A 27,004-nucleotide genomic window follows, 5' to 3' on the forward strand; every position below is an offset into this window, starting at 1 on the left:
ATCTCTTAGTGAACATAAGTAATGAATGGAATGCATAACATACAATGTAATCCTACATGGAGGCTACAGGTGTAAAAATTTATTTGGTTTCCCTTCTAGCTATCCAGTGCATTCTATGGATAAATATTTAGGGGAAGGGAGAAAGATTCTTCATAATATTTAAAATTACATATGTGCTATCATATTCTGAACTGAACTCTTGGAACCGTTGTTAAGAGTCATGGCAGAGACAAATGACTACAATTTTTAATAGTATTTTTTTAAAGTCTCTAACAATTAGCTATAATCTTTCCATTCTTTACTGGATTGGTTTCAGTTTGAATTTACTTGATCAGATGATATTTTATTGACCGCCAATGACTTGACTAGTGATTATCATTTAAATATTTTATGTTCAGTGACATTAACAGGAAATCCACAAAGCATTCTGATTTCATTTACTAGAAAGCTATGACAGTGAAAGGTTTCCAACATTCTGAATAGCTTCTGTTTAACATGTCTGATATCTTCCAAATGGGAAGAACAAACTGTATGACATGACACCAGAATTAATCACAGCATTATTCTCTTACCGTTGATTGGGGGAGATCATCTTTAAAATGATGATCAAAGAATAATATGCTAAGTAGAAAGCACATTTGACATACCGAGTCTGTATGTTCTTGCCTTGACGTTATCTCCAATAAATGCGATTTCCAATGTAGAGACCTATTCATACTTCAGATAGTTGCCAAACATAATATGAAGAAGCACTAACTTGGGCACCTGATCTTTTAGAATGCAGCATCGTTTGTAACAATTTTAACGCTAACTAAGTACACTTTGATGAGACAGCATTTAATAAAATGCTCATTAATTTCATCATTAGCAAGGGTATGCTAAGAAGTAAGCCAGTTTCTTATGTCACGCCCAATTAGCATCCCATGCTAGTAATCCCATTAGTATTGTTGAATTCACTAATGGAAAAACTAATGGGCATAGTACCAGGGCACATTAATTGGGCACGACACCAGTTCTGGTTTTAATTATTAAACTACGATAATGAAATGTGTGTTTGTAAAATATTAAAATGTTGAAATAGGGTTGAAGGAAATAAAAAAAAAAGCATGCAGAGGAAAGAGATATAAGAAAAATCAGCCTATGAAAATCCAAGGGCTAGAAAATGGACTTACCAAGTGGTCGTTTTCCTTGCCAATCGAGTTGTCTATAGAGGTTGGGATATTGTCCATGAGAGAAGCAAGCCATTTATACTCCTGGGAAATTAAACGCTGCTTTTTTTTTTGTAATATGAAATTCTGTATGTCATACGTGTTGTCATGCTCTGTATGAGGCCTGACAGGAGCCAATTAAATGTGTAGAATGGACATGTTATATTGCTGAAGCTATTTTAGGGAAATTTAAACATAAATGTTTTGAATAGTATGGTTAACATTGCACTTTTTGTGATATAAATCTTCAGCCATATTACAGCAGATAATGATCAGTTTTCTCTCTTTGAAAAACACACCAAAATAAGTAGTTTTGTGAAACATTCCAAGTAATAGAATATTTTGTAATATTTTACCCTATCTTAATTTTGGTTTTTAAATATTGTTATTGGATTGAAGTTAAGTGTTGCTAAGGAAATAAACTTCATTAAGAAAGAAATATTTATTTATTTATTTATTTATTTATTTAGAAGGTTTAGAATAATTTTCTGATTGCTTTTTCTTATTAGTAGTATTAAATGATGATGGTGACAAAGTTCAGATATCTTTTATTTAGTCTTACTTGCTCATACACTCTAAAGGAGTACCATTGTGTCAGTCGTGATGTACTGAAAAGGTGTTCACTTGGTTGTAAAGTGCTGAGACAGAAGGTTCTTTTTCCTTCTCTTTTCTTACCCCCACATCCTTTTTGCAAATCTCAATTCTTGATATCTGTCATTTATTAGTACCCACTTAGAAACTCATTTGAACTGTGATGCTATTACCTGAGGCATAAGTATGAATGCTAGATTTTAGAGTACAAGCATTCGGTACTATGTTTAACCACAACACGTATGGTCAATTTTTTTTAGTAGCTGGCTGATTTTAATGTGACCGCATTCCTTATTAGTAGTGTAATGTACATAAGAAAAACTAACTTGCCAGACCTTTCCCTGTCATTAAAACAATATCAATTGAATAGTGTTTTATTAGTTTCAACTTCTTATCTTTTTAAATATTTCTGACAAAAATTAAAATACAAAAGTTTAAAATAGAAAATTCATTACCTTTCTGATGAATATAGTTCATCAAAATGTAAATGTACTTGTAAGAAATTCTTATTCCAAAGAGAAGTTCTGTTCAGGGTAGGTTTACAATTGTTCATATGGGAAATAATATAGTCATTAATAAATGATAATACAAGAATAAATTGTGTTTTGTATACTCACAACGGTAAACCTAATTTTCCCCACTCTGTATATGTATTTTTATTTGAACATGTGTTCATTCATTCATTCACTCACTCTTTCATTCCCTTCAGGGGTCTTCAGTGGAAGTGACCACCACTAATGATGATGATAAACAATACAATGATGGCAAATGGCATGACATAGTTGCTGTGAGGCATCAGGCTTTTGGCTGGATCACGCTGGACGGGCAGTACACAGGTAAGAAGTTGATGTATATAAGTGGCTGTTTATATGCTGATGTTGCCATACTTATTTTTATATCTCTCCTTTCACCTTTTCCTCACACAATTTCATCTAAATTGCATTTGAGTTGGCCTTTGGGTGCCTCTGAAAAGAAGTCTGGCAACCATATTCTTATCTATGTAGGGTTTCAGTAAAGGAAAAAGAAGACAAAGTCATCATTGGCAATTTCGTATCTTGTACAGTTCCTTGCAATCTGCCAGGGCTTGTACTTACGTTCTGAACTTCATGTTACTTTTGACTTAAGAAGAAAAATAAAATAAAGCAGTTATTATATGCATTTTAGTGATAAGGAAACCAAGCCTCAGAAAAGGTACATAACTTCTCCCAGTTTATATGGTTGGTGGGTTGTGTTGTTGAGGTTACATAGCCTGTCTTTGCAATTCTAAGTAGAATGTCTTTCCATCTTATCCTGTCTGTCATCATCCTGAAATTATAGGACAGTCACAGTACCTATATGATGTTTCAGGCTTTTATTAATTCATTCAGGATATATAGTATAGCACTTACTATGTGCCACCCACTGCTCTAGGAATTCTGGACACAAAGAGCAAAATTTACACTTTAGGTGGGAGAGGGACAGGGTACAGAATACATATATATTGAACAAGTGTGAGAAACATGCTGAGAATAATAAAGCAGGATAGGAGGGAAAGGTGGGTGTGTGTGTGTTGGGAGGGGATGTTCGGATTTTATTAAAGACTGTTAGTAATGGCCTGTCTGCTAAGCTGACACTTGAGTAGAGATCTAAAGGGGTAAAGGGGACAGTCAGGAAAGTATTCAGCAGAAGGCTGTTTCCAGCCAAGGAAACAGTAGGTCCAGGGACCTGAGGTGGGAGATGTCATATGTGGCATGTCTACAAACCAGCAAGAGGCCAGCATATGATGTAAAAGGGGCGGAGGGCTGGCGCAGGCTGTGAGGTCAGAGAGACCATGAGGACTGTATGAAGTGAGGCTTGGAGGACTTTTACTTGGAAAGAAGAAAGCTGCTAGGGAACTCTGAGAGAGGAGCCACGTGGAGTGACTTCTTTCTTTAAAGGGAACACTCTGGCTGCTCTTGCGAGAATACATTCTATGGGAACAAGAGTAGAAGCAATGGAGAGCTGTAAGTAGGCTTCTGCTGTAATAAAATAATTCAGGCAAAAAAAAAAGTTTGTTTTTTTGAACCAGGGAAGCAATGAGATGCAATGGATATATATCTGGATATAATGAGGAATCTGGAGAGATTGTAGATGTTACATTAAAAGGATTTGAACAGGCATACTACCACCTTTGGGCCACTGTAAGCTCATGTCTGTTTTTATAAAGTTTAATTGAAATGTGACTATCCATGTGTTACGTGTTGTCTGTGGCTGCGTGGGGCTGTACGGTCTGCAAGGCCTACAATATATGTTATCTGGCCCTTGGCAGAAAGGGTGCTGCTCCTGACTGCTAGGTTTGGGGCCGGGGCCCCTGGAAGAATGTAGCCGCCATAACTAAGGTGGACCAGAAATCAGGAAAAGCGGGTTGGAAGAATGAGATGTTCAGCGTTCAGTGTTAAGTCTTGTATCTCTATGAGGCTGGATCCACATGGAGATACCAGGCGAGTTGCTGGACATACAAGACTCAGTTCAGGGAGATTTGCAGGCTAGAGAGACATGTGGGAGTTGTCGGCAGAGGTGCTCCCAAACAACGGAGGGGTTGTATTTAAAGTTAAGGGACCAGGCATACCTGGGCTCCTTGCCATGGTTTGGGCTGGGAGAAGGAAATTGATTTGCATGTTTTTGCAATAGAATCAGGGCCCCAGGCCCCTCTGGTCTTTGGCCCTGGTAGTTCGCACAGGAGCCCAGCCCCCTGTCTATTCCTCCTCCGGAGGCATCATTGTAAGTGGAGAAAGAGATCAGAGAGGGGAAGAGGTCTGGCTCATTCAACATCCAGACATTTGGGGTGATGAAGAGGAACATGTGAAGAAAATTAACCAGGATGGGGACTAAGGTAAGAGGAGGACCAAGAAAGAGCGAACTCCCCAAAGCCCAGTGAAGGGGTTAATTGTTTGTTAAATTAGTAGAAAAAGATCCTCCTGCAGCCCTAACAGGTGTGGCTCAGTGGATAGAGAGAGCGTCGGCCTGTGGACTGAAAGATCCCAGGTTCGATTCCAGTTAAGGGAGCACATGCCAGGGTTGCAGGCTCGGTCCCCAGTAGGGGGCGTGCAGGAGGCAGCCCATCTATGATTGTCTCTCATCATTGATGTTTCTATCTCTCTCTCCCTCTCCCTTCCTCTCTGAAATCAATAAAAAGATATTTTAAAAAAAGAAAAAGACCCTCCTGCTGAGGTTGGGGTTCTCTCTTCTCCCAGGTTCCTCGGAGCTCCTGAACGGCAGCACTGTCATCGGAGAGAACACGGGCGTGTTTGTGGGAGGCCTGCCGCGGGGCTACGCCGTCCTGAGGAAGGACGCCGGTGAGTGAGGGGAGGCACGGGATTGATATGTTGTCGCCAGTATTTAGAATAGTATCAAATGGCATTGCTGAAAAATACGAGTAATGTATTCTTTTATGTGTCATGTTGGTTTCCTGTATCAATATGCCACAGATTTCTACTAGGTCTCTTTCCCCCCCCAAAGGAACCACGTATTACTTGCATTGAAAATCTTAGTGATTAGTCTTTGATGTATCAGTTCATTAAACTTGGACTTAAATGAATTATACTAATTTCAGTCAAAGTTATGATGTTTTATTTGAGCGTTATGTGTCAATTTTTTTGAGATTTTTAAATTGAACACAAAACCACACTGAAAACAGAAATGGCAGTGGCTTGATTTTCAGTTTAAGTGAATGGGGCAAAGAACTGACTGGACGGTGGGCAAGGCACTACTCAGGCCCTGGATATCTGTCAAGGACTAACATGAGGCCTTTGCCACGATGGAGAGAGCAGATATGCCAACAGATAATCCCAGCCACGTGCCCTAAGTGCTGGAATTGGGGCACAAATTAATTCCTATATTTGAGGACATAGAACAAAACATGACTCTAAAGTGAAATTAATAAAACTAACATGAATGAAATTAATCTAAGGAAACAAAATCACCCTTCCTAGAAATGAGGTCAACTTACTGACTGACTTGTATAACAGACTAGTTTATTATGATGATGGAACTAAACTGTAAACCATACATTTAATAGAAACACTTCCTTCAAATACTTTTAAAATGTGACCAATCTTTCATTTTTAAGACAGTGGCTAATGAAATCTCCTTGTTAGTTCAAAAGTCAATATTCTTGCTAATACTATAAAACTAAGGGTTTTTGCTTTAGCATCTCTTTCTCCATATAGGATGGGTCTGAACCAGGGCTAAATATTCTGTAACCACTTAGCATAGGTGGTGGTGTGGCATTTACATGAATCATTAAGAAGTTTGCAATAAATAGGTAGAGAGCGAGTGCCCAATTCTTTTATTTTAATTGCACATAAAATTAATTGCTAGCAAAGCATTTTTCACAAGACATATTTCTTGATGTCTGTCAACTCCTGCAGGCATAGTCCGAAAGGGTTTTGTGGGCTGTCTCAGGGATGTGCATTTTATGAAGAATTACAACCCCTCCGCTGTTTGGGAGCCTCTGGTTTGGCAGAATTCGGAAGAGCAAGTCAACTCCTATGACATCTGGGAGGGATGTCCCTCTTCATTGCAAGAGGGAGCCCATTTCCTCGGAGCAGGTAGGTTCTCACGTAGCCATTGGTCATTGCTGTGCACCCATGTTCCATCCTTGGCGTACTTGGCTCTCCCCTGCCCAATTACTTAGACCTCATGTGAATACCTAGTTATGCCTGATGCCCAGAGTTTAAATATGTAATATAAATGGTAAGAATCATAAATATCTCTTCATGCGGAAGCTCTGTGATGGCCCAAAGCAGCTCTGAGTACCCATTTGTCAGTCCATTGTTTTACTTAGAATGAAATGTACTTAGAAAGATGTTTCAGCCCAGCCAATGTGGCTCAGTAGTGGAGCACTGACCCAGGATTCCAGAGGTCACTGGTTCAATTCCCAGTCAGGGGAAGTTGTGGGTTCGATCCCCAGTAGGGGGGTGTCCAGAAGGCAGCCGATCCATGATGTTCCTCTCTCTCTATCCTGCTTCCTTCCTCTACCTCTAAAAAAAAAAAATGTTTTAAAGGAGTTACCAGATTAACCCACAGATACCTGTTTATCCTGTAGAGGGCCAGTATTTCTCAGAGTAAAAGTTCAGCGTTGTAAGGAGGTAAGTAGGTCCTGAAGGGAGAGCTGGAGAATATAACCATTGTCACTGCCATTTGTCCCAAGGCTGCAGCAAGGGGGAGGTGCAGTGTCCCTAGTGTGTCCCCAGCTACTTTCTCTGCCTGGAAGCCCCCCAGGGTGAGGGGTGGAGGGGAGCATGGCCGCTTGGGGGACATGGCTTCTTCTTCAAATGAAAGCCCACCTTTGCCTCCTGCCTTTAGAATGAGGTTGGTCAGTTACTACGTTGCTTAAATTACTTTCAGAGTAGAAGGCCACATGCGTACATTTCCATTGCTCTTTCTCGTCACTGTCATTATTCAGAGTTTCTATGAAGTCAGTGCAAGTGCTTATTGTTAATGGTTGTATGAAACAGTAACAGTCTTAGTTGTAGCCTTGATTTAAAGAACGAAGTACTTCCTCTTAAAAGGTGTGCCACGTTCCTTCTGCCACTTCTGTAAAGTTACAGGATTTCTGTTACGTGTGTGTGTTGGTTTTTATTGATTTCAGAGAGGAAGGGGAAGGGAGAGGGATAGAAACATCAGTGAAGGGACATAATCATCGATCGGCTGCCTCCTCCATGCCCCGTACTGGAGATCCAGCTTGCAACCCGGGCATGTGCCCTGACTGGGAATTGAACCTCGACCTCCTGTTTCATGGGTTGATGCTCAGCCATTGAGCCACCCCAGCTGGGCTACAGGGAGATTTCTTAACATTGATTGGCGTCTTCTTTTGTGAGAGATTTACCCAGCCACAGTGTGTATCCTCAGGGTATCTTAGGACATACAGTGCTGGCAGTTTTCCATTCCACGTGCTGATATGTGCATATTCTTTTCTTTGAAGGGTTCCTGGAACTTGATCCAGGCACATTTCATGGCGGCCTGGACTTTGAGATTTCCTTCAAGTTCAGAACAGACCAATTGAATGGGTTGCTCCTTTTCATTTACAACAAAGACGGACCTGATTTTCTTGCCGTACGTTAATTCTTTTAATTAAACATATTTTAAAATGTCAGATTCCATTGTAAAATAAACAAACCATGGGCTTACATTATACTAAATTGGGGGTTTCTTTCCAGATTCACTTTTGTTTTTATTTTTTTCTCCCAAGCCACGTCACTTTCCATTCTTGGAGGCCGTTCCCGATTCCCAGATCTCTCTCATCAACCCCGTTTCCATCTTGGCTACAGTGTTACTTCACATACCCTCTCTGCTGTTAGACAGTGTTTATCTCAGAGCAGCAGGTACATAGAACATAGCAGCGGGTTCCATGTTTATTGCACGAATGAATAGTTAAATGAAGAGCTGCTTACCCGATGTACTTCACAAAGATGCTGCTTACACATAGCAAAAGTAGTAATCTTTATCTGGCTTTACTTATTTGTTTCATTAGACACGATTGAGCTCAAGTTTTTAAGTATCCTGTGGTTGCCGATTTGACTTCTAACAAAACAACAACCCAGAAGGGCAAATAGCTAGCATGTACCATTTTGAAGGAAAACTTAGTGGAGGCATTTCCTGTTTCATGAAAAATTGGGCAAACTATGTTCGTATTAGAAAATGGCACCTTAATCTGAAAGAAGCAATTATGTGAGTTAGAGATTTAAACTAATAAAACTGAAATAGTACATCAAAATATGTCTTACAAATTTGAAATTGAGTTCACTAACCAGTTAAAATAAACTTAATCAAGCTTGACATTTCATTTTCTTATTGTCATATTTCCCCCCCCAAAATTAAATTGATATACAAAGTAGTATTTTCTCCTTTTCCAAAAACTCAAAAACAGAACCATAGTTCAAACTATTCTGTCCTCTTCAGTCACCTATGCTTGTGTATAATCTTTACCTCGTTGCATCCCCAAAAAGTATCTGCCTGCCTCATGTTGTGTCATGTCATATAATCATTGCCGCCTATGACTTCCTTTGACTCACTACAGTATTCTTCATGTCAATTATAAGCTTGCAAAGTACTTCATTGTATGCTACTCCAGTTTGGCTTAAAACAAAGTAGACTCTTTTTATAGAGCGCTTTCAGAGACATCTCTTTCTTTTTTAAAAAAAAAAAAAGTATTTTTATTGATTTCAGAGAGGAAGCAAGAGAGAGGAAGAGATGGAAACATCAATGATGAGAGAGAATCATTGATCGGCTGTCTCTTGCACACCCCACACTGGGGATCAATCCCACAACCTGAGCATGTGCCCTGACCGGGAATCGAACTGTGATCTCCTGGTTCCTAGGTCAATGCTCAACCACTGAGCCACACTGGTGGGGCTCAGGTACATTCCTTGCTTTTTTTAAAGAAAATGAACTTCTCCTCTCTCCCAAAGTGTCATTTTTAGTCTATTTTTTTAAAAATCTTTTTTGCTGAAAGTATTACATATGTCCCCTCATTGAACACTTCTAGTCCATCCCCATCCCCCACAGTCCCTCACCACCCTATTGTCTGTGTCCATGGGTTATGCATACAAGGTCTGTGGTTGATCTCTTCCCACCCACCCACCCTTCCTCCCCTGCCTTCCTCTGAGAGCTAGTCTTTTCATACTTGTTTGGCTCTTTACTATGAATGCAGGTGGAGCTGAAGAGTGGAATACTGAGCCTCCGGTTAAACACCAGTCTTACCTTCACCCAAGTGGACCTGTGGCTGGGGCTGTCCTACTGTGATGGGACGTGGAATAAGGTGACAGTTCGAAAGGAAGGTGCCCTGGTGTCCGCCAGACTGAATGAACTGATGGAGCTCGTGTCACAGCCCAGAGCCCAGCCGCTGGCGGTGCATTCCGCCGTCTACCTGGGAGGAGTCCCCCCCGAGCTGCAGGACTCTCACGCACACCTGGGTTTGGAGCCAGGTAAACTCCACCTGGAGGAGTCGCCAAATCATGGCAGCCCTGGTCCTACCAGGTTTGGGTGGTTCTGTTTGGGTGGTTCTTGTTTCAAGATGTAGCGATAGAGTCAGGGTAAAAGCAACTCCCGCCCACCCTTTTATTGCATAATGTGAAGTTACAAAAAATATATATATGTCACGTCTTTCCATAGTTTTGTATATTGCCCTTAGGAGCATGCCCTCCTCCATAATCATTATATTTATAATGAATATATGTATTCTAACATGTCTTCAGAAAATTTAATTTACATATTATATACTTCTATTTTTTCCTGGAAAACATATGTGTTTCTTGGTTTTTTTGAAGACTGATCATTATCTATATTTACAGAATAAAAACATAAATTAGGTTGGTGTGCAACTGGGAAACGGCCGTTCAGGTCACCAGGGCTGTTTTCTACTGTAAGTGCTAAGTGTCTCCTTGCATCTCCACGGCCCCCTCCTGCAGCAACGCACACAGAGAGCTGGGTTTAGCCAAGTTTCAAACATGCTTGTGAAAAAAATCTATGTTTCATTGATTCTTCATAACCAGGAAGGAAAAGTTAATGAGTGCATGAGTCATACTGAAGTATTTAACTCATATCACGGGTTTTAACATAAGCAGAGGAAAAAATAACTCAACTCATAGCATTTGACTCACATAATGAGATTGAGCATAATTAGATAAATTGTTTATTTTGAAAGGTACCAATGGCCGATTTTGTGCTGGGTGCCGGGCATGGTGCTGAGAGCTTTCCACGAGATGGAGCTTGTTGTCTCTAAGGAGCCTGCGGGTTAGGTGTTACTGCCGTATCTGTGTCCCCATCTGACTGATGCGGAGCCTGAAGAGCAGGGAGGAAAGTACTTTGTCCAAAGTCATGTGGCTGGAAAGCAGCCAGCAAGCCCTTTGGTCGGGCGTCCAGGCGTCAATGTCCACTTTCTTATAAGAAGTGCTCTCTTCATGGGCATGGGCCGCTGTTCCTTCTCTATAAGGCAGTGGTTCTCAACCTTCTGGCCCTTTAAATACAGTTCCTCATGTGGTGACCCAACCATGAAATTATCTTCGTTGCTATTTCATAACTGTCATGTTGCTACTGTTATGAATCGTAATGTAAATATCTGATATGCAGGATGGTCTTAGGTGACCTCTGTGAAAGGGTGGTTCGATCGCCAATGGGGTCGCGACCCACAGGTTGAGAACCGCTGCTATAAGGCGTGGGGGGCGGGACACAGAGACCCCCAGCCTGTGGCCCGGCATGCTCCCACGTAGAAAATGGTCTCTACCTAGTTCCAAAACCCATGCACTGTGAATGGTTAAAATTTCCACAAAGCAGCTTTTGCCTATTTGGTAAGTACATAAAGATTTAAATGCCTTCAAATAGAAAATATATGGCAAGCTCTAAGAAGACTTTTAGAAGGGTACGGGTAAGGAGTTAATGAATATCTGAGGTGTACGACAGTAATGACATTTTCAAGGCACTTAAGATGTAACAGAGGCTGGAAATATTACATCCATATAAAGGCTTCTCCTGAATTCAGGTTGCTGAGGTGAAAGAGAGCTTGGAAACCCTTTATCTGAGCAAGATGACTTGACCTTATTTAGATCTAGGGGGGGGAAAAATCCCTACCATGCATTTTACTTTAAAGTGTTCCAACACCCATTCCCGTGAGGGCCCTAGAGACATGGCTTAAACTGGGATTGTCATATTATAATGACAGAAGTTTAGAACATCAACCTAGACCCAAGGGGAATGATTTAATCTACGCTGTGACCTAGTCTATAATCCTGAAAGATACTTTATTTATGGGCAATACTAAATTTTTATCAGTGCAGTATCAGCTACCTCAGGCGGTCTCAAACCACTGATAAAATATGAAGTACAGTACATATTAGGACTGGGACATAGTAGGAACTCAATAAAATTAGCTATCATCATCATCATTGTTGTTACTGCTCACCAACATACATTGGAATTGCCTAGAAAGGTTATTAAAAATGCATATTTTATGACCCTGTTTCCTCCGATTCCAACGCAGATGCTTTGATTGCTACTGGTCTTTACAAGTCACTGCATGTTTCAGACGGATGTCAGGAGACTCTTCACTGTGTAGAGGTGCTGCACAGCGAACTCAGCTGCAGTTCAAATTCTTCGAGTTCACGTGCTGTACCTGTTTCCATCTGTTATCCACAGTCTTAGAAATCTCTCCAGGCTTCTCCATCAGCACCTCTTTCAGAGCCTCTGTTTTGTGGTCATATCAGGGCTGTGTTTTGGGTGTTTTTTTTTTAAATATATTTTATTGATTTTTTACAGAGAGGAAGGGAGAGGGATAGAGAGTTAGAAACATTGATGAGAGAGAAACATCAATCAGCCGCCTCCTGCACACCCGCTACTGGGGATGTGCCCGAAACCAAGGTACAGGCCCTTGACCGGAATCGAACCTGGGACCCTTGAGTCTGCAGGCCGACACTCTATCCGCTGAGCCAAACCGGTTAGGGCCAGGGCTGGTTTTTTGTGTGTGTGTGTGTGTGTGTGTGTGTGTGTGTGTGTGTGTGTGTTTTTGTTTTTGTTTTTATCCATTAATGTTGGAATCTTCCTTGGAATCAAATGCAAATTAAGTTCTCTGTGTATTGTGGATATGCTGGGCAACATACTTCACTGGCCATGTACTAGCTCAGATCCTGGGCATTTAGCTTAGAACTGCCTGTGGGACTGTCACTGACTACTAGGTTGGAAGTGCGGGCATGGCACATGATGTCACAGGTCATGCTCCCTGGAGGGGGTGGCACTGGGGGCTGAAGCCAGCCTTCCGGCCAGACCACCAGCCTAGCCTTGGACTGCCTCCTTCAGAAGGGCTCCTGGCTGAGGTGTCAGCCCAGGGTTCTGGGCCACCTTTCAATTATGTGGCGACCTGGGAGCGGGCATAGAAGTGGGAGGGTTTTTTGTTTGTTCATTTGTTTGTTTTTGATTCTCACAAAGGCAAGGAAGCAAGAAAAGGAGGCGCCCACACTGCTCCCACTCACAGACCCTCGCCCCTCTTCTTATCCTCCCGCCCCATTCAAATCCGGAAGGAAGGTGGGGAGTGTTCCTGATGGGAATACTTCTCCCGGCGCAGGTGGGAAAGAACGTTGCAGACTTCATTCCCAGAACCCTCTGCTCGATCCCCAAGGATATCTTCTGAAAATGTTTGAATTCCTCAGAATGGATACAAAATGAACATAGCAGTTTGTTTTCAAATATATTTTCATTGATTTCAGAGAGAAAGAGAGAGGGGGAGATAGAAACATCAAAGATCGGCTGCCTCCTGCACACCCCACACTGGGGATCGAGCCTGAAACTCAGGCCTGTGCCCTTGACCAGGAATCAAACCATGACCTCCTGGGTCATAGGTCCAGGCTCAGCCATTGAGCCCCACCGGCTCGGCTGGGCCTTCTTCATCTCCAGAATGAAGGCAGACTCTGTCTGCGGACATTCCCACACTTAAAATCCCATCCTGTAAATTAATTTTTAAGATATTTTTTCTTACAATTTTAAAGATTGCGCTGAATCCAACATAACAAAGTTTGCCATCTTAACTATTTTTACATGCACAGTCGAGTGGCATTCGTACATTCACACTGTTGTGCGACCATCACCACCATCCACCTCCAGAATTCTTTCCGTCTTGCCAACTGAAACTGTGTCCCTTAGTAACGGGGTTTCTCATAACAGCTCAGGTGTTGGCCACAGCTGCCTTTCGTGGTCGCTGTTTGGCTGATAGGGTGCAGAGATGTCGGGTGATTCAGCTCTGTGCCATCAGAAAATCACTGGCAAAGAAATTTGAATTCTTAGCTTTGGAATTTTCAAGCAGATGCCTTTGTATTGAGCTTCATTGCTTTTAATTCAATTCACCCAACTACGGAGCATCTACTGTGTGTTCACGACAGACCAGCAGTATCGATCGGCCGGGCCTAAAGGAATGTGAATAATAGCAACGGCGTTTAAAAAGGAAATAGGCCCACGTAATGTGTTTGGAGAGATAATAAGACACCATAGAAACTCTGAAGAGAACAATGTGTTCATTGTGACTATGAAGTTATTTTACTGCTCAGCCTTTGCATGATGTTTTATTTCCACTCTCCGCTGAGGTGCTTTCGTCTTGAAAAGAGCTAATCATGTCCTAGGGGCCTTGTGAACTTGACCGTGTTCAGTTCAGGAGTGTGTGTGTGTGTAGGTGCGCACAACGGCAATCTCAAAGGCAGGCTGCTCATTTCTTCTATGACCATTTTGTGCAGTTTTCTGAGCAGAGAACTGCCAAGCCTCCCTGAGCTGGTCTCTGTTTACACCCACTAGAGTGTCACTGAGAGCAACTGCTGTCCCCCAGCCGGCTGGCTGCCCTGAAGTTTTCCAACTAAAAACCAGGGCATCCCCCTCCGTTTTCTCCACGTTCTGTGGTTCAGCTTCATGGGCTTGAACTGCGTGGATGACACATTCAAGGACACTTCTGGGTGTGGCCATTGTCAAAACAACCCCGGTCCCTGTCATGCCACCTCGAACCCCAAACTGGGACCGTTTGTATGTTCACGGTGTGGAATACAGTGAAAACGGTCAAGCACAGCCGTAGCCCCTCTGTCTGTGGATTTTACAGGGACTTCGTTCTGTGCCTCCGAAGCGATTAGTGAGGGATGCAGAGCAGTATCTGAGGACCCCAGTGTATTTCAGAACTCTGTCCCCCCTCCTGGTGTCCTGCATAATATCCTCAAATGGTATTTCTCCCCCAGTGATCTTGTTGAAAAATTATGCTACTTGGGATACTTATTTTTGTGGCCCTTAAACACTCACTTGTGTAGGTAACTTAATTTTTGGGAATCGTGGGCATGTGGATCCCCCCACCTCTGCTTTAATGTGCAATGAGCTAAATATCACTCCAGGAGCATCTGCACAAGGAGGAAATGTAGACCTGAAGAGTCATAGCACAGGCGTTCAGCTGAATAAAGTTCAGTTGAATTATACTCATCTGCTTATATTTTTTCCCAATATAAGCATTTCCTTGTGACAGTGGAGGGGGCACCAAGGGTTCCCCCAGGAGATGTGCAGGTTTAGAGATTGTATCTAACGCCCCCCCCCCCCTCACCCAGATGCCCTGCCGAGGACAGAGAGGATGGGTGACGAGTGGCTCTCGCCCTGTGGGTGACCAGGCTCTCCCTATTGGCCAGGTTTCGGCGGCTGCATGCGGGACGTTGTGTTTGAGCGTGGCACCTCCCTCCGCTTGGCATCTGTGTCCAGCGGCGCTGTCAGAGTCAATCTGGATGGATGCCTGTCAAGTGACAGCACCGTTAACTGCAGGGGGAACGACTCCATCCTGGTGTACCGGGGCCCGGAGCTCAGCGCGCAGGAGCGTGGGCTGCAGCCCTTCACAGGTAATGGGGGGGCTCCATCCACGTGACATGTCACCCACCTCCTCCCCCTCCTCGTCCTGTTCCCTCCTGCCAGCCTCTCCCCTTGTCTTCAGGGACTAACGTTTTACTCCTTCTACTTCCTCTTTCCATGTAAGAATACCTATACCGCGTGATGGCCTCGCACAAAGGGGGTTCTATCTGGAGTGACTGGAGCCGGGGGCGCACAACTGGAGCAGGTAAGTAGCTTTTCTCTCCTCCTATCTATGTGCCCACACACGCACATGCCTGTGCACCCATGTTTGCACATGTGAAGGAAAGGGAAGGCCACCACAGTCTTGGCGCAAGGAGCATGTTGCGCTCTGTGGCGGAGTGTGCCTTGGTTGGCTGACGCATCTGCCGATGACTGAAGTGCTTTGCTTTTTCGGGTATTTAGTAAGTACAGGCTGAGGCTTGACTCTTTCCTCTTCTGAAGAAGAAACGTTTAATTTGTCTTAGGGATTTCACAGCCTGCATCTACAGTAATAGGCTGAGGACAGGAAGCTGTGATAGACTGGACAGGCCCCAGGAAGTGACTTTGGGATGACCACTGAGGGGGTGGCCTCCCTTTCCCAGAAGGTGACCTTGAAACCTGTGCTCTGGTTGGAAGCACCTGGGTTTGGTTCCGTCACGCCAGACGTTTGCGATGGTGCTGACTGTAGGGTCTTAGAATGGCTCTCCCGGGACAGAAATTGCTGACTGGTCTACTCTTTCTTTCAGTTGGAGTGGAGACAACTAAGAGTTAGATAGAATGCCCTAGGTCTCATCCCAGACAATGGATTTATGAGTGTGTTGAGTGTCTTACGGTGACGATCCATCTTTTTGCGTAGTGTCATCACAGCAAGGCGTTCCTCACAGAAAGTCGTGTGAGTCAGAAGCCTTCTACCCTTTTGGGTCAAGTATCTGTGAGAGAGGCAAATACATTTCCATATGATGCCACTTGACGTCTCTTCACATTGATCCTGAGCAAGTCACAGTTTATCCAAAGACACGTTTTTCACCAAGATATTATCTCATACTTTTTTTTTACTCAACAAAGGGTGACTGACCCAGGAATCTTTTGCGGCATCTTGTCCCTCTAAAAGATGACTGTGTACTGAGATGGGCTACTAAGAATAATTTTCAAAGCTCTCTGCCTACAGATTCTCCAGAAGAAGACATCATGCCCCTTTTCCCAGGGTGATTTAAATGATCATCTATTTGTAGGGAAGACAATGAATTGAATGTTCAGAGTTAGGAGAAAGTTCTGATATAAAATATTTACTTGTTACTGGCATGTCCTCTGACCCTATTGCACACTTTTCTACTTTTTATTTTTTAATCCTCACCCAAGCATATTTTCCCATTGATTTTTAGAGAGAGTAAAAGGGAGGGGGAGAGAGAGAAACATCCATGTGAGAGAGACACATCCATTGGTTGCCTTCCACAGGCACCCCAACCAGGGCCAGGAATTTATCCGACAACCAAGGTAAATGCCCTTGACTGGAATCGAACCTGGAACCCTTCAGTTCACAGGCCAATGCTCTAACCACTGAGAAAACCATCCAGGGCCCACTTCTCTACTTTATTAACAAATACGCCATAAAGTCTACCTTTCATCTGATTCCGGAAATCAGTATCTGGAAAGTACATCACTGAATGTAGCTCACTAGTCTCCTTTTTGAGGACCACTGAGAAAATATGCAAATAGAGCAGTGAATTTATAGCGACAGTCTGACCACCGAGTCTTTATGCCATAAATTCATATTTACAATCTGACCACAACCCTGAGCAGTGACATGCTCCCGGGGGTTGGAGAATAATTGCGCTATTTAATTATTTTGGAGTCAGTTTTGCTCTGTCCCTTATGAGAAGACCATCTGTTAGACAGCCCTGTACTTTGCTGGGCACCGCATTTCAGAACTAATAAAATCAGCATCGCTCCCGGGATCCCTCTGCTTGCAGCTCGACCGTGTGGCCGGCGTGCTTTCTGTGGGCGCCCAAGCTGTTCTCACGGCACAGACCCCAGCGCTTCGCCTCCGCGCTTCCTCTCGGCCTTTGTGCTCATGTTGTCTCCCCGGAAGCTGGCCTTGTTTATTGGTCTGAACGGTGAAGTCCGAGCAGGAGGCTACTGGACGGGGGAAACCCAGAGCGACCGTCCCCGACAGGGCCCCGGAGTCCAGGAGCAGCCACAGCAGGTCTCTCATCCATCATCCTGCCAGGGCTTCCTCGGGCCTTTTCTGTGTCCCCAGCACAGTCAGCTGTGATGAAGTTTTTACTGATCAGATCAGTGGAAACACCTGATAAATAGTTAAATGTATAGGTTTTTAAAATTAGGGGACACAGCTTGTAAGTGAAGTTTTGCAGTTGCTTTAAAATCCCTTCTTTTGTGTTAGTGGGTGTGTGTGTGTGTTTAATATGTTTTTATTGATTTCAGAGAGGAAGGGAGAGGGAGACAGAAATAGAAACATCAATGATAAGAGAGAATCATGGATCAACTGCCTCCTGCATGTCCCCCCTTGGGGATTGAGCCCACAACCCGGGCATGTGCCCTGACCTCCTGGTTCATAGGTCGACACTGAACCAAGGAGCCACACCGGCTGGGCTGTGTTAGTGTTTTTTGATACTCTGTAGAAAACATCCCCCAAAATGATTGTGTAGAATCTCAAGGACACGCGCTTCTCCACCCCCTGAAATGCAATTAGGAATGCATCTGTATATCATATCTGAGAGAATTTTGATTTTTTAAAAAACAATTTGAGAACAATTGAATGTAGAAAGTGAGATCAGACATCCCAGTAAAATATCATCACATTTGTGATAATTTTTGGCTAACCCACCGAAGATATAAAAGTGTCAAACTGCTGTGTATAATAACACTCTTAATTACCTCGCTTCAAAGGGGGGCATCGTTCCATTGTTTGAACTTGTTACCTGCCCACCGTCCACCTCCTCCCTTATGAGTGATGTTTGAAACATGTCGGCTCCATTAAATGTTTGGGCAAAGCCTGGACCAGACTCGAAAGCACGTTATGTCGATGGAGTTTTGATGGTTTTGAAATATCGCTTAAGCCGAATGGCTCAAGATGTGCAGTCATATTAAATCAGTGCTGAAAAGTTACAACTCTCATAAATGGTATTTATGCTAATGGTCGAGCCTGATTTACTGCGGCCATTAAAAGTGAAGAACGGGGCAGCAGTCTCCTCCGCTCGGCCACTTCCTCTGACTTTCTGTCTCACTCGTCCGCAGCTCCGCGCAGCGCGCCCGCCCCCTCCAGGGTCCGCAGCAGAAACGGATCGAGCGTGGAAGTGGCCTGGGATGAACCTGTGGAGGTCAGAGGTGTGATTGAGAAGTACATCCTGAGAGCCTGCCCTGAGGGTGGCGGGCCCGGCCCACCCCGCACCCCCTGTGTCACGTCTGAGCTTGTGCATACCAGCAACCTCACAGGTAGAGGCGACTCCTCAAGGGAGTGAACCTTACTCATTTGCTTTTTGTTTGAATTTAAGTAAAAGCATTCTTTAAGGTTTCTTTCCTCCAAAAGCATTAATTACTCATCTATATGTGCCTGCTTAAAAACAGGAACCAGCCTGGCTGACGTGGCTCAGTGTTTGAGTGTCCACCTATGAACCAGGAGGTCAAGGAGGTCAAGGTTATGGGCTAGAACTTCAATAGGGGTGGGCAGGAGGCAGCCAATGGATGATTCTCTCTCATCATTGATGTTTCTCTGTCTTCTTCTTCTCTCTTCCTCTCTAAAATCAATTAAAAAACACATAAAAATTAAAAATAATAGTCGTTAAACAACAAAACAACCATCTAATGATGGTTCCATCTAATGAGATGGAAGCCTGCGTCCATTTGAGGTGAAAAGAGTCATCATGGGCTTTTGTGCATAGCTTCAGTGCAAGGCTGCCATTCTCTGTCCCCAGGAGATTAGGTCAAAGGTGTCTAGAGCTCTTAAAGCTCTTCAGACATCTTCTCGGGATCCTGCATGTTCATACAGCACCAGCAGACCTACCTCACCACGCAAAAAATGCACTCTCTGGGACCAGCCCAAGTTCATGGCACCATTATTTATTGTAAAATTGCTGATTAAACCTAATTATGTCCGGGTACAGGAGGATCAGAGTGCCAGCAGTTTGGTGGGCGCCCCGGTGAATCAATTTCTCATGGGGCCACACAGACCGATGGGAGTGGATTAGACTCATGGACATCACACACATGTCCCGGACTCAAATCCGTACACACGTGTGATAAGAGCAGCTTACAGCTTCATGAAGTGTTACAGCACCTTAAATAGAAAGTCAGAATAAGTCTTTGACCAAAAAAAAAAGGAAAATACTTCATAAATATGATAGAAATAAAAACACATGTTTTCCTCTGTCAAGGAATTTATAACTTGAAAAATCATACGGATTTTGGAGTGGCAGTAATGATCTTGTCAGGGGGCTATTGGTCAGCCCCCTTGAGCCCTTACTTCCTTTTTTAGACTCTTTAGCCTCTACAGCTCAAATATAACAACAGTTTCTTTTTCATCTATTTTTACTTCCTTTGTTTTTATTTTTACCACCTGATAAAAGCCCACCCTGAGTTAGTCCACAGTTTGACTTTGCCCGATGGGCACGTTGTAGCTAAAGGGACTGGAAAAATACACACATACACACACACACACACACACACACACACACACACACACACACACAGTTTATCACTAAAAATTCTCAGCCTGCATTTTCCAAACGGGCAGTCGGTCATGACGCCAGGCCTATCACATTTCTAAAATAAGCTCCTTCTCCCAGCCTCCTCATTAAATATTTTATATTTTTCCAAACTATCTAAATGCTAGCCTTGCTTTCTCACCCAGCTCGGTGGATATTTATATCAAACCATCTTAAACACCAGAGGAGAAACCGAATCTATCACATGGGCTTTCTTACTTTCTTACAACCAAGTAGATGCATCAGTTGCATTTTTCTGACCGATAAGGTGGTTATTGGGGTTTAAAGGAATCAACACTTTAAAAATAATTCTCACTATAGAATCGGTATTAGCCATCACCGTTATTTTCGTTTTTATTTTTTACTTGTCTCTTGCCTGTGTGATCTCAGGGGAATTTACAAACATATCCCCAGACCAGAGTCTTCTCATATATAGAATAGGGGTAGAAACCTTTTTTATGTTTTATAATTGTTGTAAAGATAAAAAATGAATTTCCTACATAAAGTATTTTGCTCAGAGATAAGCACTTAGTAAGTGGCCAGGGAATTAATTGTCTTTATGCTCTTTAGTCTCTGGATTCTAGGTTATTGCTTCATAATTGTTTCCCTTTCATTTTCCTGATTTTTGCAGAGTTGATTCTACTCTGAGCCTTTTGAGATCATTTTTAAAGTTTTTTTGTGTGTGATTCTTTTATATACTTTGCATTTGTTCCTCATGTCACCAGCTTGCCTCCCTTGCAACAGTCTCAGTGTTTATCTCTTTTGTTTGACATTTACCATCTCTCTCTCATTTAATCGATTCCAAGTTCTTTTTTTTCTTGTAAAATCCTTTTTATAATCTTTATTGTTGAAAGTATTACACATGCCCCCTTTATTCCCCCATTGACCTCTTCCAGCCCGCCCCTACCCCCTACCCCCAGGCCTAGGCCTTCTCCACCCTATTGTCTCTGTCCTTGGGTTATGCATATATGCATGCAAGTTCTTTGGTTGATCTCCTTCCACCCACCCGCTCTCCCCACCTTCCCTCTGAGGTTAGAAAGTCCTTTCCAGACTTGTATTCTGCCTTGTGACTAAGATCAAGTGTAGAATCTATTCTTAGCACATTCCAAGTTCTTGTAGATCTTTTGCATAGCATGAAACTGATGAGGAGGAAACAGGTTTCCTGACTTAATCTCCTCCCAGAGCACCATAGTGGGGTCTAAAGGCAACCCCAAGTTTGGCTAAACGCAGCCCAGCCCCTAATTAGAGCAGTCAGTTCCCCATCCCTAAACTTGTCTTTAGATTGGTGTTCACTCAAGAAAATGAAATCATTTTCAGATTAATTTACGGGACATCTAGTGGTTAATAAGAACCTTTGCTGGGATTAGGATGGGGTCCACAGATAAGTTTGTGTTGGCCTCAGTGTAATCTATAAGCCTCAACTGTCTTCTCAGTATTTCAAGAAGGAGGGTGCTGAGAGCTCATGGACGTACTGGACCAGCTCCAGATTCCACTTGCTCTGGGCTCTCTTTCAAGTCAGGTGTCCATTGGCCTGTGTTTCATGTCCTGCCATGTGTGTATAAACCTTGGGTCATTACACTGGGGTTCTTACATGGCAGTACTCAACCAGGTGCAAACTAAGCTGTGCCGGGAGCTTTACAAATGCTGGCCCCCGGGCACCGCCTGGGGCGGCCTCAGTGTTTGGTCTGGAGTGCAGCCTGGGTGCTGGTAGGTGGGTATTTTCTCAGTGTCTATGGGTCAGGCGGTAAAGCCAGGTCCAGGTCCCTGGTCCAGGCAGGCAGAGTCTGACCAACGGTCAAGTCTCAGTTTTGCCCAGAAATTCTCATAACAGCTTCCACCTCCACCTGAAACTTGAAAATGTAGGACAAGAAAATGTTAACCATCTATAGAAAAATGACTAAAGAGTAAAAGTAGCTACCTAAAATCAGCAAAGGAAAATATTAGTCCTATAAATAGACCAAAATTAAGTGAAATGGGTTATTGAAAAGAAATAGGAAATGATGGTCAGGCTTACAAAATGCAGAAGGCAAACGGAGTGGCGGGGGGATGAATATGAGGGAAGGCAACTGGGAGAAGAGTGAGACGGAATATTTACCACTGATGAATTTGGCTACGGGAGGATTAAATGAGATAAATCCCAGAAGCATGGAGAGTCCAAGGGTTAACAGCCCCACTCAAGAGCAAATGGGCCCCTGTGGGCTGCGGGGGCCAGCTGCCCTGCCCTCCCAAGGCCAGGGTTCAGAGCAGGGCGCGCTTGAAGTTCATTTCCTCGCTGGCACCCCAGGGCAGAAAGCCCGGCAGTCACCACGCCTGTGTATCCTCAGACTTCTCGCAAAGGCCTCCAATTAACAGCGTGGCTTGGAGGATTCTCCCTGCAGCCCTGTTAACACGGGAAGCTGCTGCCCTGGGAGACAGCCCTGGCGTTTTCTGCTCAGAAAGTGACTTCTCAGTTGGATTTGAGATGATGTGAAGAATGAGTGGGTTCAACAATGTGCACGGACACAATTATTTCCTTTTCTTTCATTTTTTAATTTTTATTTTTTTAATCTTTATTGTTGAAAGTATTACATGTCTCATCTCCCTTTTTCACCCATTGACCCCTTCTAGCCCAACCCCGCCTCCCTCCCCAGGCCTTCACCACCCTGTTGTCTGTGCCCATGGGTTATGCATATATGCATACAAGTTCTTGGGTTGATCACTTCCCACCCACCCTCCCCTGACTATAATTATTTCTTTTTATTTTTTTCTTAAGGTGTTTAAACATACATACTTCATTATCAACATAATTTGTAGTGCTAGGGATATAATTGGTACATAGAAGATATTTTCTCATTACATTAAGGCAAAGTCTAGGAGTTATATTTCTTTCGCAAATAGAATCATAGATGATAGTATGTATTATTCACTATAGTTTCATAGAAGAATCAATAATAGTCTTTCAGATAACCCGGATACTAGTAAATCTAAATATAAGTAGAAATGAAAGACATTTTAACTTATTATTAATACAGCTTTTGCTTAGACAACTGGCTCAGTCTTCATTTGCAGTAGAGGCTAGTCTACCTGAAGCAAGTGGGTGACATACTGAAAAGGTGTCTCTCCCTTTTCTCTCTCTTGCACAGCTAGTAGTATAATTCCCAACTCTCTTGGTCATGAGGAGATTCCTGAGTTGCTTAAAAATGCAGATTCTTGGGTTCTACACGGGAGACTCTGCATACTCGGGCTAGGATTACTGAAACCTGCCTTTTACCAAGTTTTCTCCTGCAGATGGTCCAGGGACCACATGCTGCAAACTTCTGGGGAGGGAGCGACAGCCAGCTGAGAGGGACCCTGTCCCTGCTGGGCTGATTGTCCGGCTTCATGTGTTCCTGCCCCTGGCTCCTAGCATGAGCTCTGTGAGCAGAACCTGCTAAGACAGTGGAGACCGAGGCAGTGTCAGCAGGGCCTCTGCTGTGATGGATAGCTCTTCTGGAAGGAGGGGAGAACTATTTGGGTTCTTATCAACTGCAGATTCTGATGCTGGGACTGGGGATGTGGCGTGAGAACCCAGCCCCCCTTCACTGTGATTCCCAGTAACAAGGCTCACTACTTATATAGGAAATGAAAAGTGTCCTTTATAGGTGATTTTTGCCTTATGCCTGACTTGGGAACTTAACCTCAGTGATGAGTCCATCCATAACTAAGATCCTGCTCATTATGTGTATGTATACGTATACATACATGTATATGTTATATACAAATTATGTGAATGTACTATGATTATATTTACTCGAGAAGCCTGCAGAGAGATGATTATAATACAAGCTTTGATGCCTGGTATGTTGTTGTTCTGTTCAACTGAGAATTCCTACTCCACAGTTAAGACTGCCTATGCTATGGCCACTCTTTGTGCATCTGAGTTATTTCCTTCTTAGACAGTAAGCTCCTGGAAGGCAATAAGTTTTGCATTCATTTTAAGTCTTGTCCATTTCCTTGCTCAAGATAGCTGATCAGTACACTTTTACTGAAGGAACAAATGCAGCTTTCTGTTGCTAACCCTATAGTTAAAGGAATGTTAATACAGTATTATTCTGTCCTGCTGCCTTGAGTATTGGGTTACTGTTTCTTACTAAAGTGTCAGCAATGCTGTAGTTCCCTAATTCTTTTTTATTTTTATTGATTTCAGAGAGGAAGGGAGAGGAATGAGAGAGAATCATTGATGGGCTGCCCCCTGCCCTCCCCCTACCGGGGATCTAGCCCACACCCAGGCATGTGCCCTTGACTGGAATTGAACCATGACTTCCTGATTCATAGTTTGACAATCAACAACTGAGCCACACCCTAGTTGGGCTGTAGTTCTTTAATTTTATGAAATCATATACAGAGCAATCACAACTTAATCATATATTTCTAACTCAGTATGTATATTCCCAAAGGAAAAACAGTGTTGATAAGCTGAATAGAATCTAAATATTAGTTTTAAAACTTAAATCTCATCAGGGAACTGAACCTCAGTATATTTGTAATTAAAACCAATGGAAGCCAGTGTTGCTGCAATGATGATAATTACACAGAGCAAAACATATTCATTTATTAAAAACAAAAACATTATGTACTGTGTTTCAACCAAGTGCTGGATCCTGCCTTTCCAATCTTTTTGTGTTGCTGCTGCTATTTCTTTTTTATTGTGGTAAAATACACATAATAAACACACTGCTTTTACATCACCAAAATATAGTCCAAGAACTCCCACCAAGTATAATGTTATGTAAAAGATGAAAAGTTTTTTGTGGGGAAAAAATAGAATAGATGAGTTTTTCATTTTCAGTTAATTTCACCTGAGAGACAGAGAACCCAAAATAACAGTGACTTAATAAGCAAGATTAAGTTTTTCTCTCTCTGGTGACGGACGTCCAGTTAGTCGATGTTGGGTGGGCTGTTCACAGTGCCAGGGACACATGCGTTTCCTCTTTCCGGCATGACACCTGTAGGGACAGGGCTGCTGCCTCCCGGTCCCAGGCGGCTGCTCGAGCTCAGCCATGCAGCCTGGGTTCCTCGCAGCGGAAAGGAGGAATGGTTGAAGGAAGACGGGCACATTCCCAGGGAAGACATTTCAGAAATGGGTCCTTCACCTCTGGTGACATTCTGTGGCCAGAACACAGCCACATAGCTGTGCCTTGCTGCAGGACGTGCTGGGAAACGCATTTCCTCCAGGGGGCCACCTCCCTGGCTTTAAAAAGTACATCTTCTATTGTGAGGAGGAAGAGGATATAAAAGAGGGTGTTTAGTGGTCGCTGCCACAACCGGCAGACATCACAAGTAAATTTCAAGAATTCATTTTGATGATAGTATATTAAAAAAATGAATTGCGAGCGTCTGCCATTTCCATAGTACTTCATAAATTAATATTACATATTTGTAGTTTATTACAAACTCTTTCAATGTAAATCGTGAAAGAAATGGGTCTGAGAAAATTCACAGGAACAAAAATATGGCCTGTGACATAAATAGTAAAAATAGAGATGATGTAATGGCCTGCTTAGCTAATGCGGAAGAATCTCATTAGGTAATGCAGTGTTGATGAGTTAATAGCTTTGTCTAAGTCTCCCGAATACCTAATGAGCCTGAGCTACTTGTACGTTGTGAAATCTTCAGACAGAGCTTTTTGCGGGTTATATGTTTTTTATTTTATGCTGTAATAATTTGTAGAGAAGGATGTAGATTTCTTTTTGATGACACGTTGTGCCAGAAATGATGGTAATACATAAATCTTGCTGTATAGTGATCTTCAACTAGGCATGTCTATAGTATTTGATGTAAATACTTCAAGGATCAGATTTGATTAAAGAAAAGGAACAGCCCAGGCCGTGTGGCTAAGTAGTTAGATCATTGGCCCATGCACTGAAGGGTTACGGGTTTGATTCCCAGTCAAGGGCACATACCTTGGTTACAAGTTCAAACCCAAGTCCCGTTTGGGGTGCGTGCAGGAGAGAACCCATTGATGTGTCTCTCTCACATTGATGTTTCTCTCTCCCTCCCTCCCTTTCATTCTCTCTCAAAATCAACGGGAAAAATATCATCCAGTGAGTATTAACCAAAAAAAAAGGGGGTGGGGGGTGTGACTCCAAATTTTCTGTTTTCTACCTTTCATGACCTTTTTATATTTATATTGTATTTGGAACAAGATAAAAATGTTACATACATAATATATAAAAGCCCAATGTTATAGTAAACAGCAACACACATACACTGATATAACGAGCACTTCTTATGAATAAGTTGCTCTGTAAGGGAATATTATAGGTGCAAATGCTTGCTCACTTGGGGGATAAGCATGTTCCTTTCTGTTTGTGCATAGTAGGTCTCAGCATTAAACGTGGATCTTTGAGCACAATTTTAAGGTGGATTTTAAGTGAAATACATGCCCAGAAAAGGATGCTATTATTTTCAGTCATGCTTCTTGTGCCGGTCTTCTTCCTTCTCATAGAGCGGGGTCTTAGGTCGTGACCTTGGAGTCAGGAGGCAGGTTCTCCTCTCAGCTCTGCTGCTGGGCTTGAGCGACCGAGTTCCCACTCTGCCCACCCATCAGCATCCCCTTGGGGCAGGGACCTAGGGCCTGAGCAGTGAGGATGACGCAGGTTCTTTGCTTTCCTCTGTCTCCTTGCCTGCCTCCCTGCACAGGGAGTCCTGTCTTTTCTTGGAGCGTCCTAGTGACTTCAGTGTCCACCCTTTAAGTTAGATAAAGAGTTAACACGAGTGGGTACTGCAAACCTATTGCAGAATTAGAAGGACAGGGACAGACAATGCAGTTCCTACCACAAAGGCACGGATTACAAATCTGAGGTTAGATGTCAGCCCACTAAGAGAATCTTTTTTAAAAAAGTATGTTTTAATGATTTTTTTTCATAGAGGAGGGGAGAGGGATAGAGAGTTAGAAACATCAATGAGAGAGAAACATTGATCAGCTGCCTCCTGCACACCCCCTACTGGGGATGTGCCTGCAACCAAGGTACATGCCCTTGACCGGAATCGAACCTGGGACCCTTCAGTCCACAGGCCAAAGCTCTATCCACTGAGCCAAACCGGTTAGGGCCCACTAAGAGAATCTTAACTGGATAATGCTTTGAGGTCAATAAAAATCATTGTTTGAATCATTCT

General features: G+C 43.1%; 1 protein-coding gene across 1 annotated transcript in view; it reads left to right on the forward strand.

The window, feature by feature from the left end:
• Positions 1 to 27,004, forward strand: part of USH2A (usherin) — a 396,481-nt gene that overhangs the window by 150,896 nt on the left and 218,581 nt on the right. Inside the window, exons 22-29 of the mRNA XM_036354768.1 lie at positions 2,509 to 2,635; positions 5,012 to 5,113; positions 6,188 to 6,367; positions 7,744 to 7,874; positions 9,472 to 9,745; positions 14,954 to 15,157; positions 15,292 to 15,372; positions 18,402 to 18,599. Of these exons, the coding sequence (XP_036210661.1) occupies positions 2,509 to 2,635; positions 5,012 to 5,113; positions 6,188 to 6,367; positions 7,744 to 7,874; positions 9,472 to 9,745; positions 14,954 to 15,157; positions 15,292 to 15,372; positions 18,402 to 18,599 (1,297 nt within the window). The remainder of the gene's footprint in view (positions 1 to 2,508; positions 2,636 to 5,011; positions 5,114 to 6,187; positions 6,368 to 7,743; positions 7,875 to 9,471; positions 9,746 to 14,953; positions 15,158 to 15,291; positions 15,373 to 18,401; positions 18,600 to 27,004) is intronic.

This window comes from Myotis myotis, unplaced genomic scaffold, assembly GCF_014108235.1.
Source record: "Myotis myotis isolate mMyoMyo1 unplaced genomic scaffold, mMyoMyo1.p scaffold_m19_p_21, whole genome shotgun sequence".
Lineage (NCBI taxonomy): Eukaryota > Metazoa > Chordata > Mammalia > Chiroptera > Vespertilionidae > Myotis > Myotis myotis.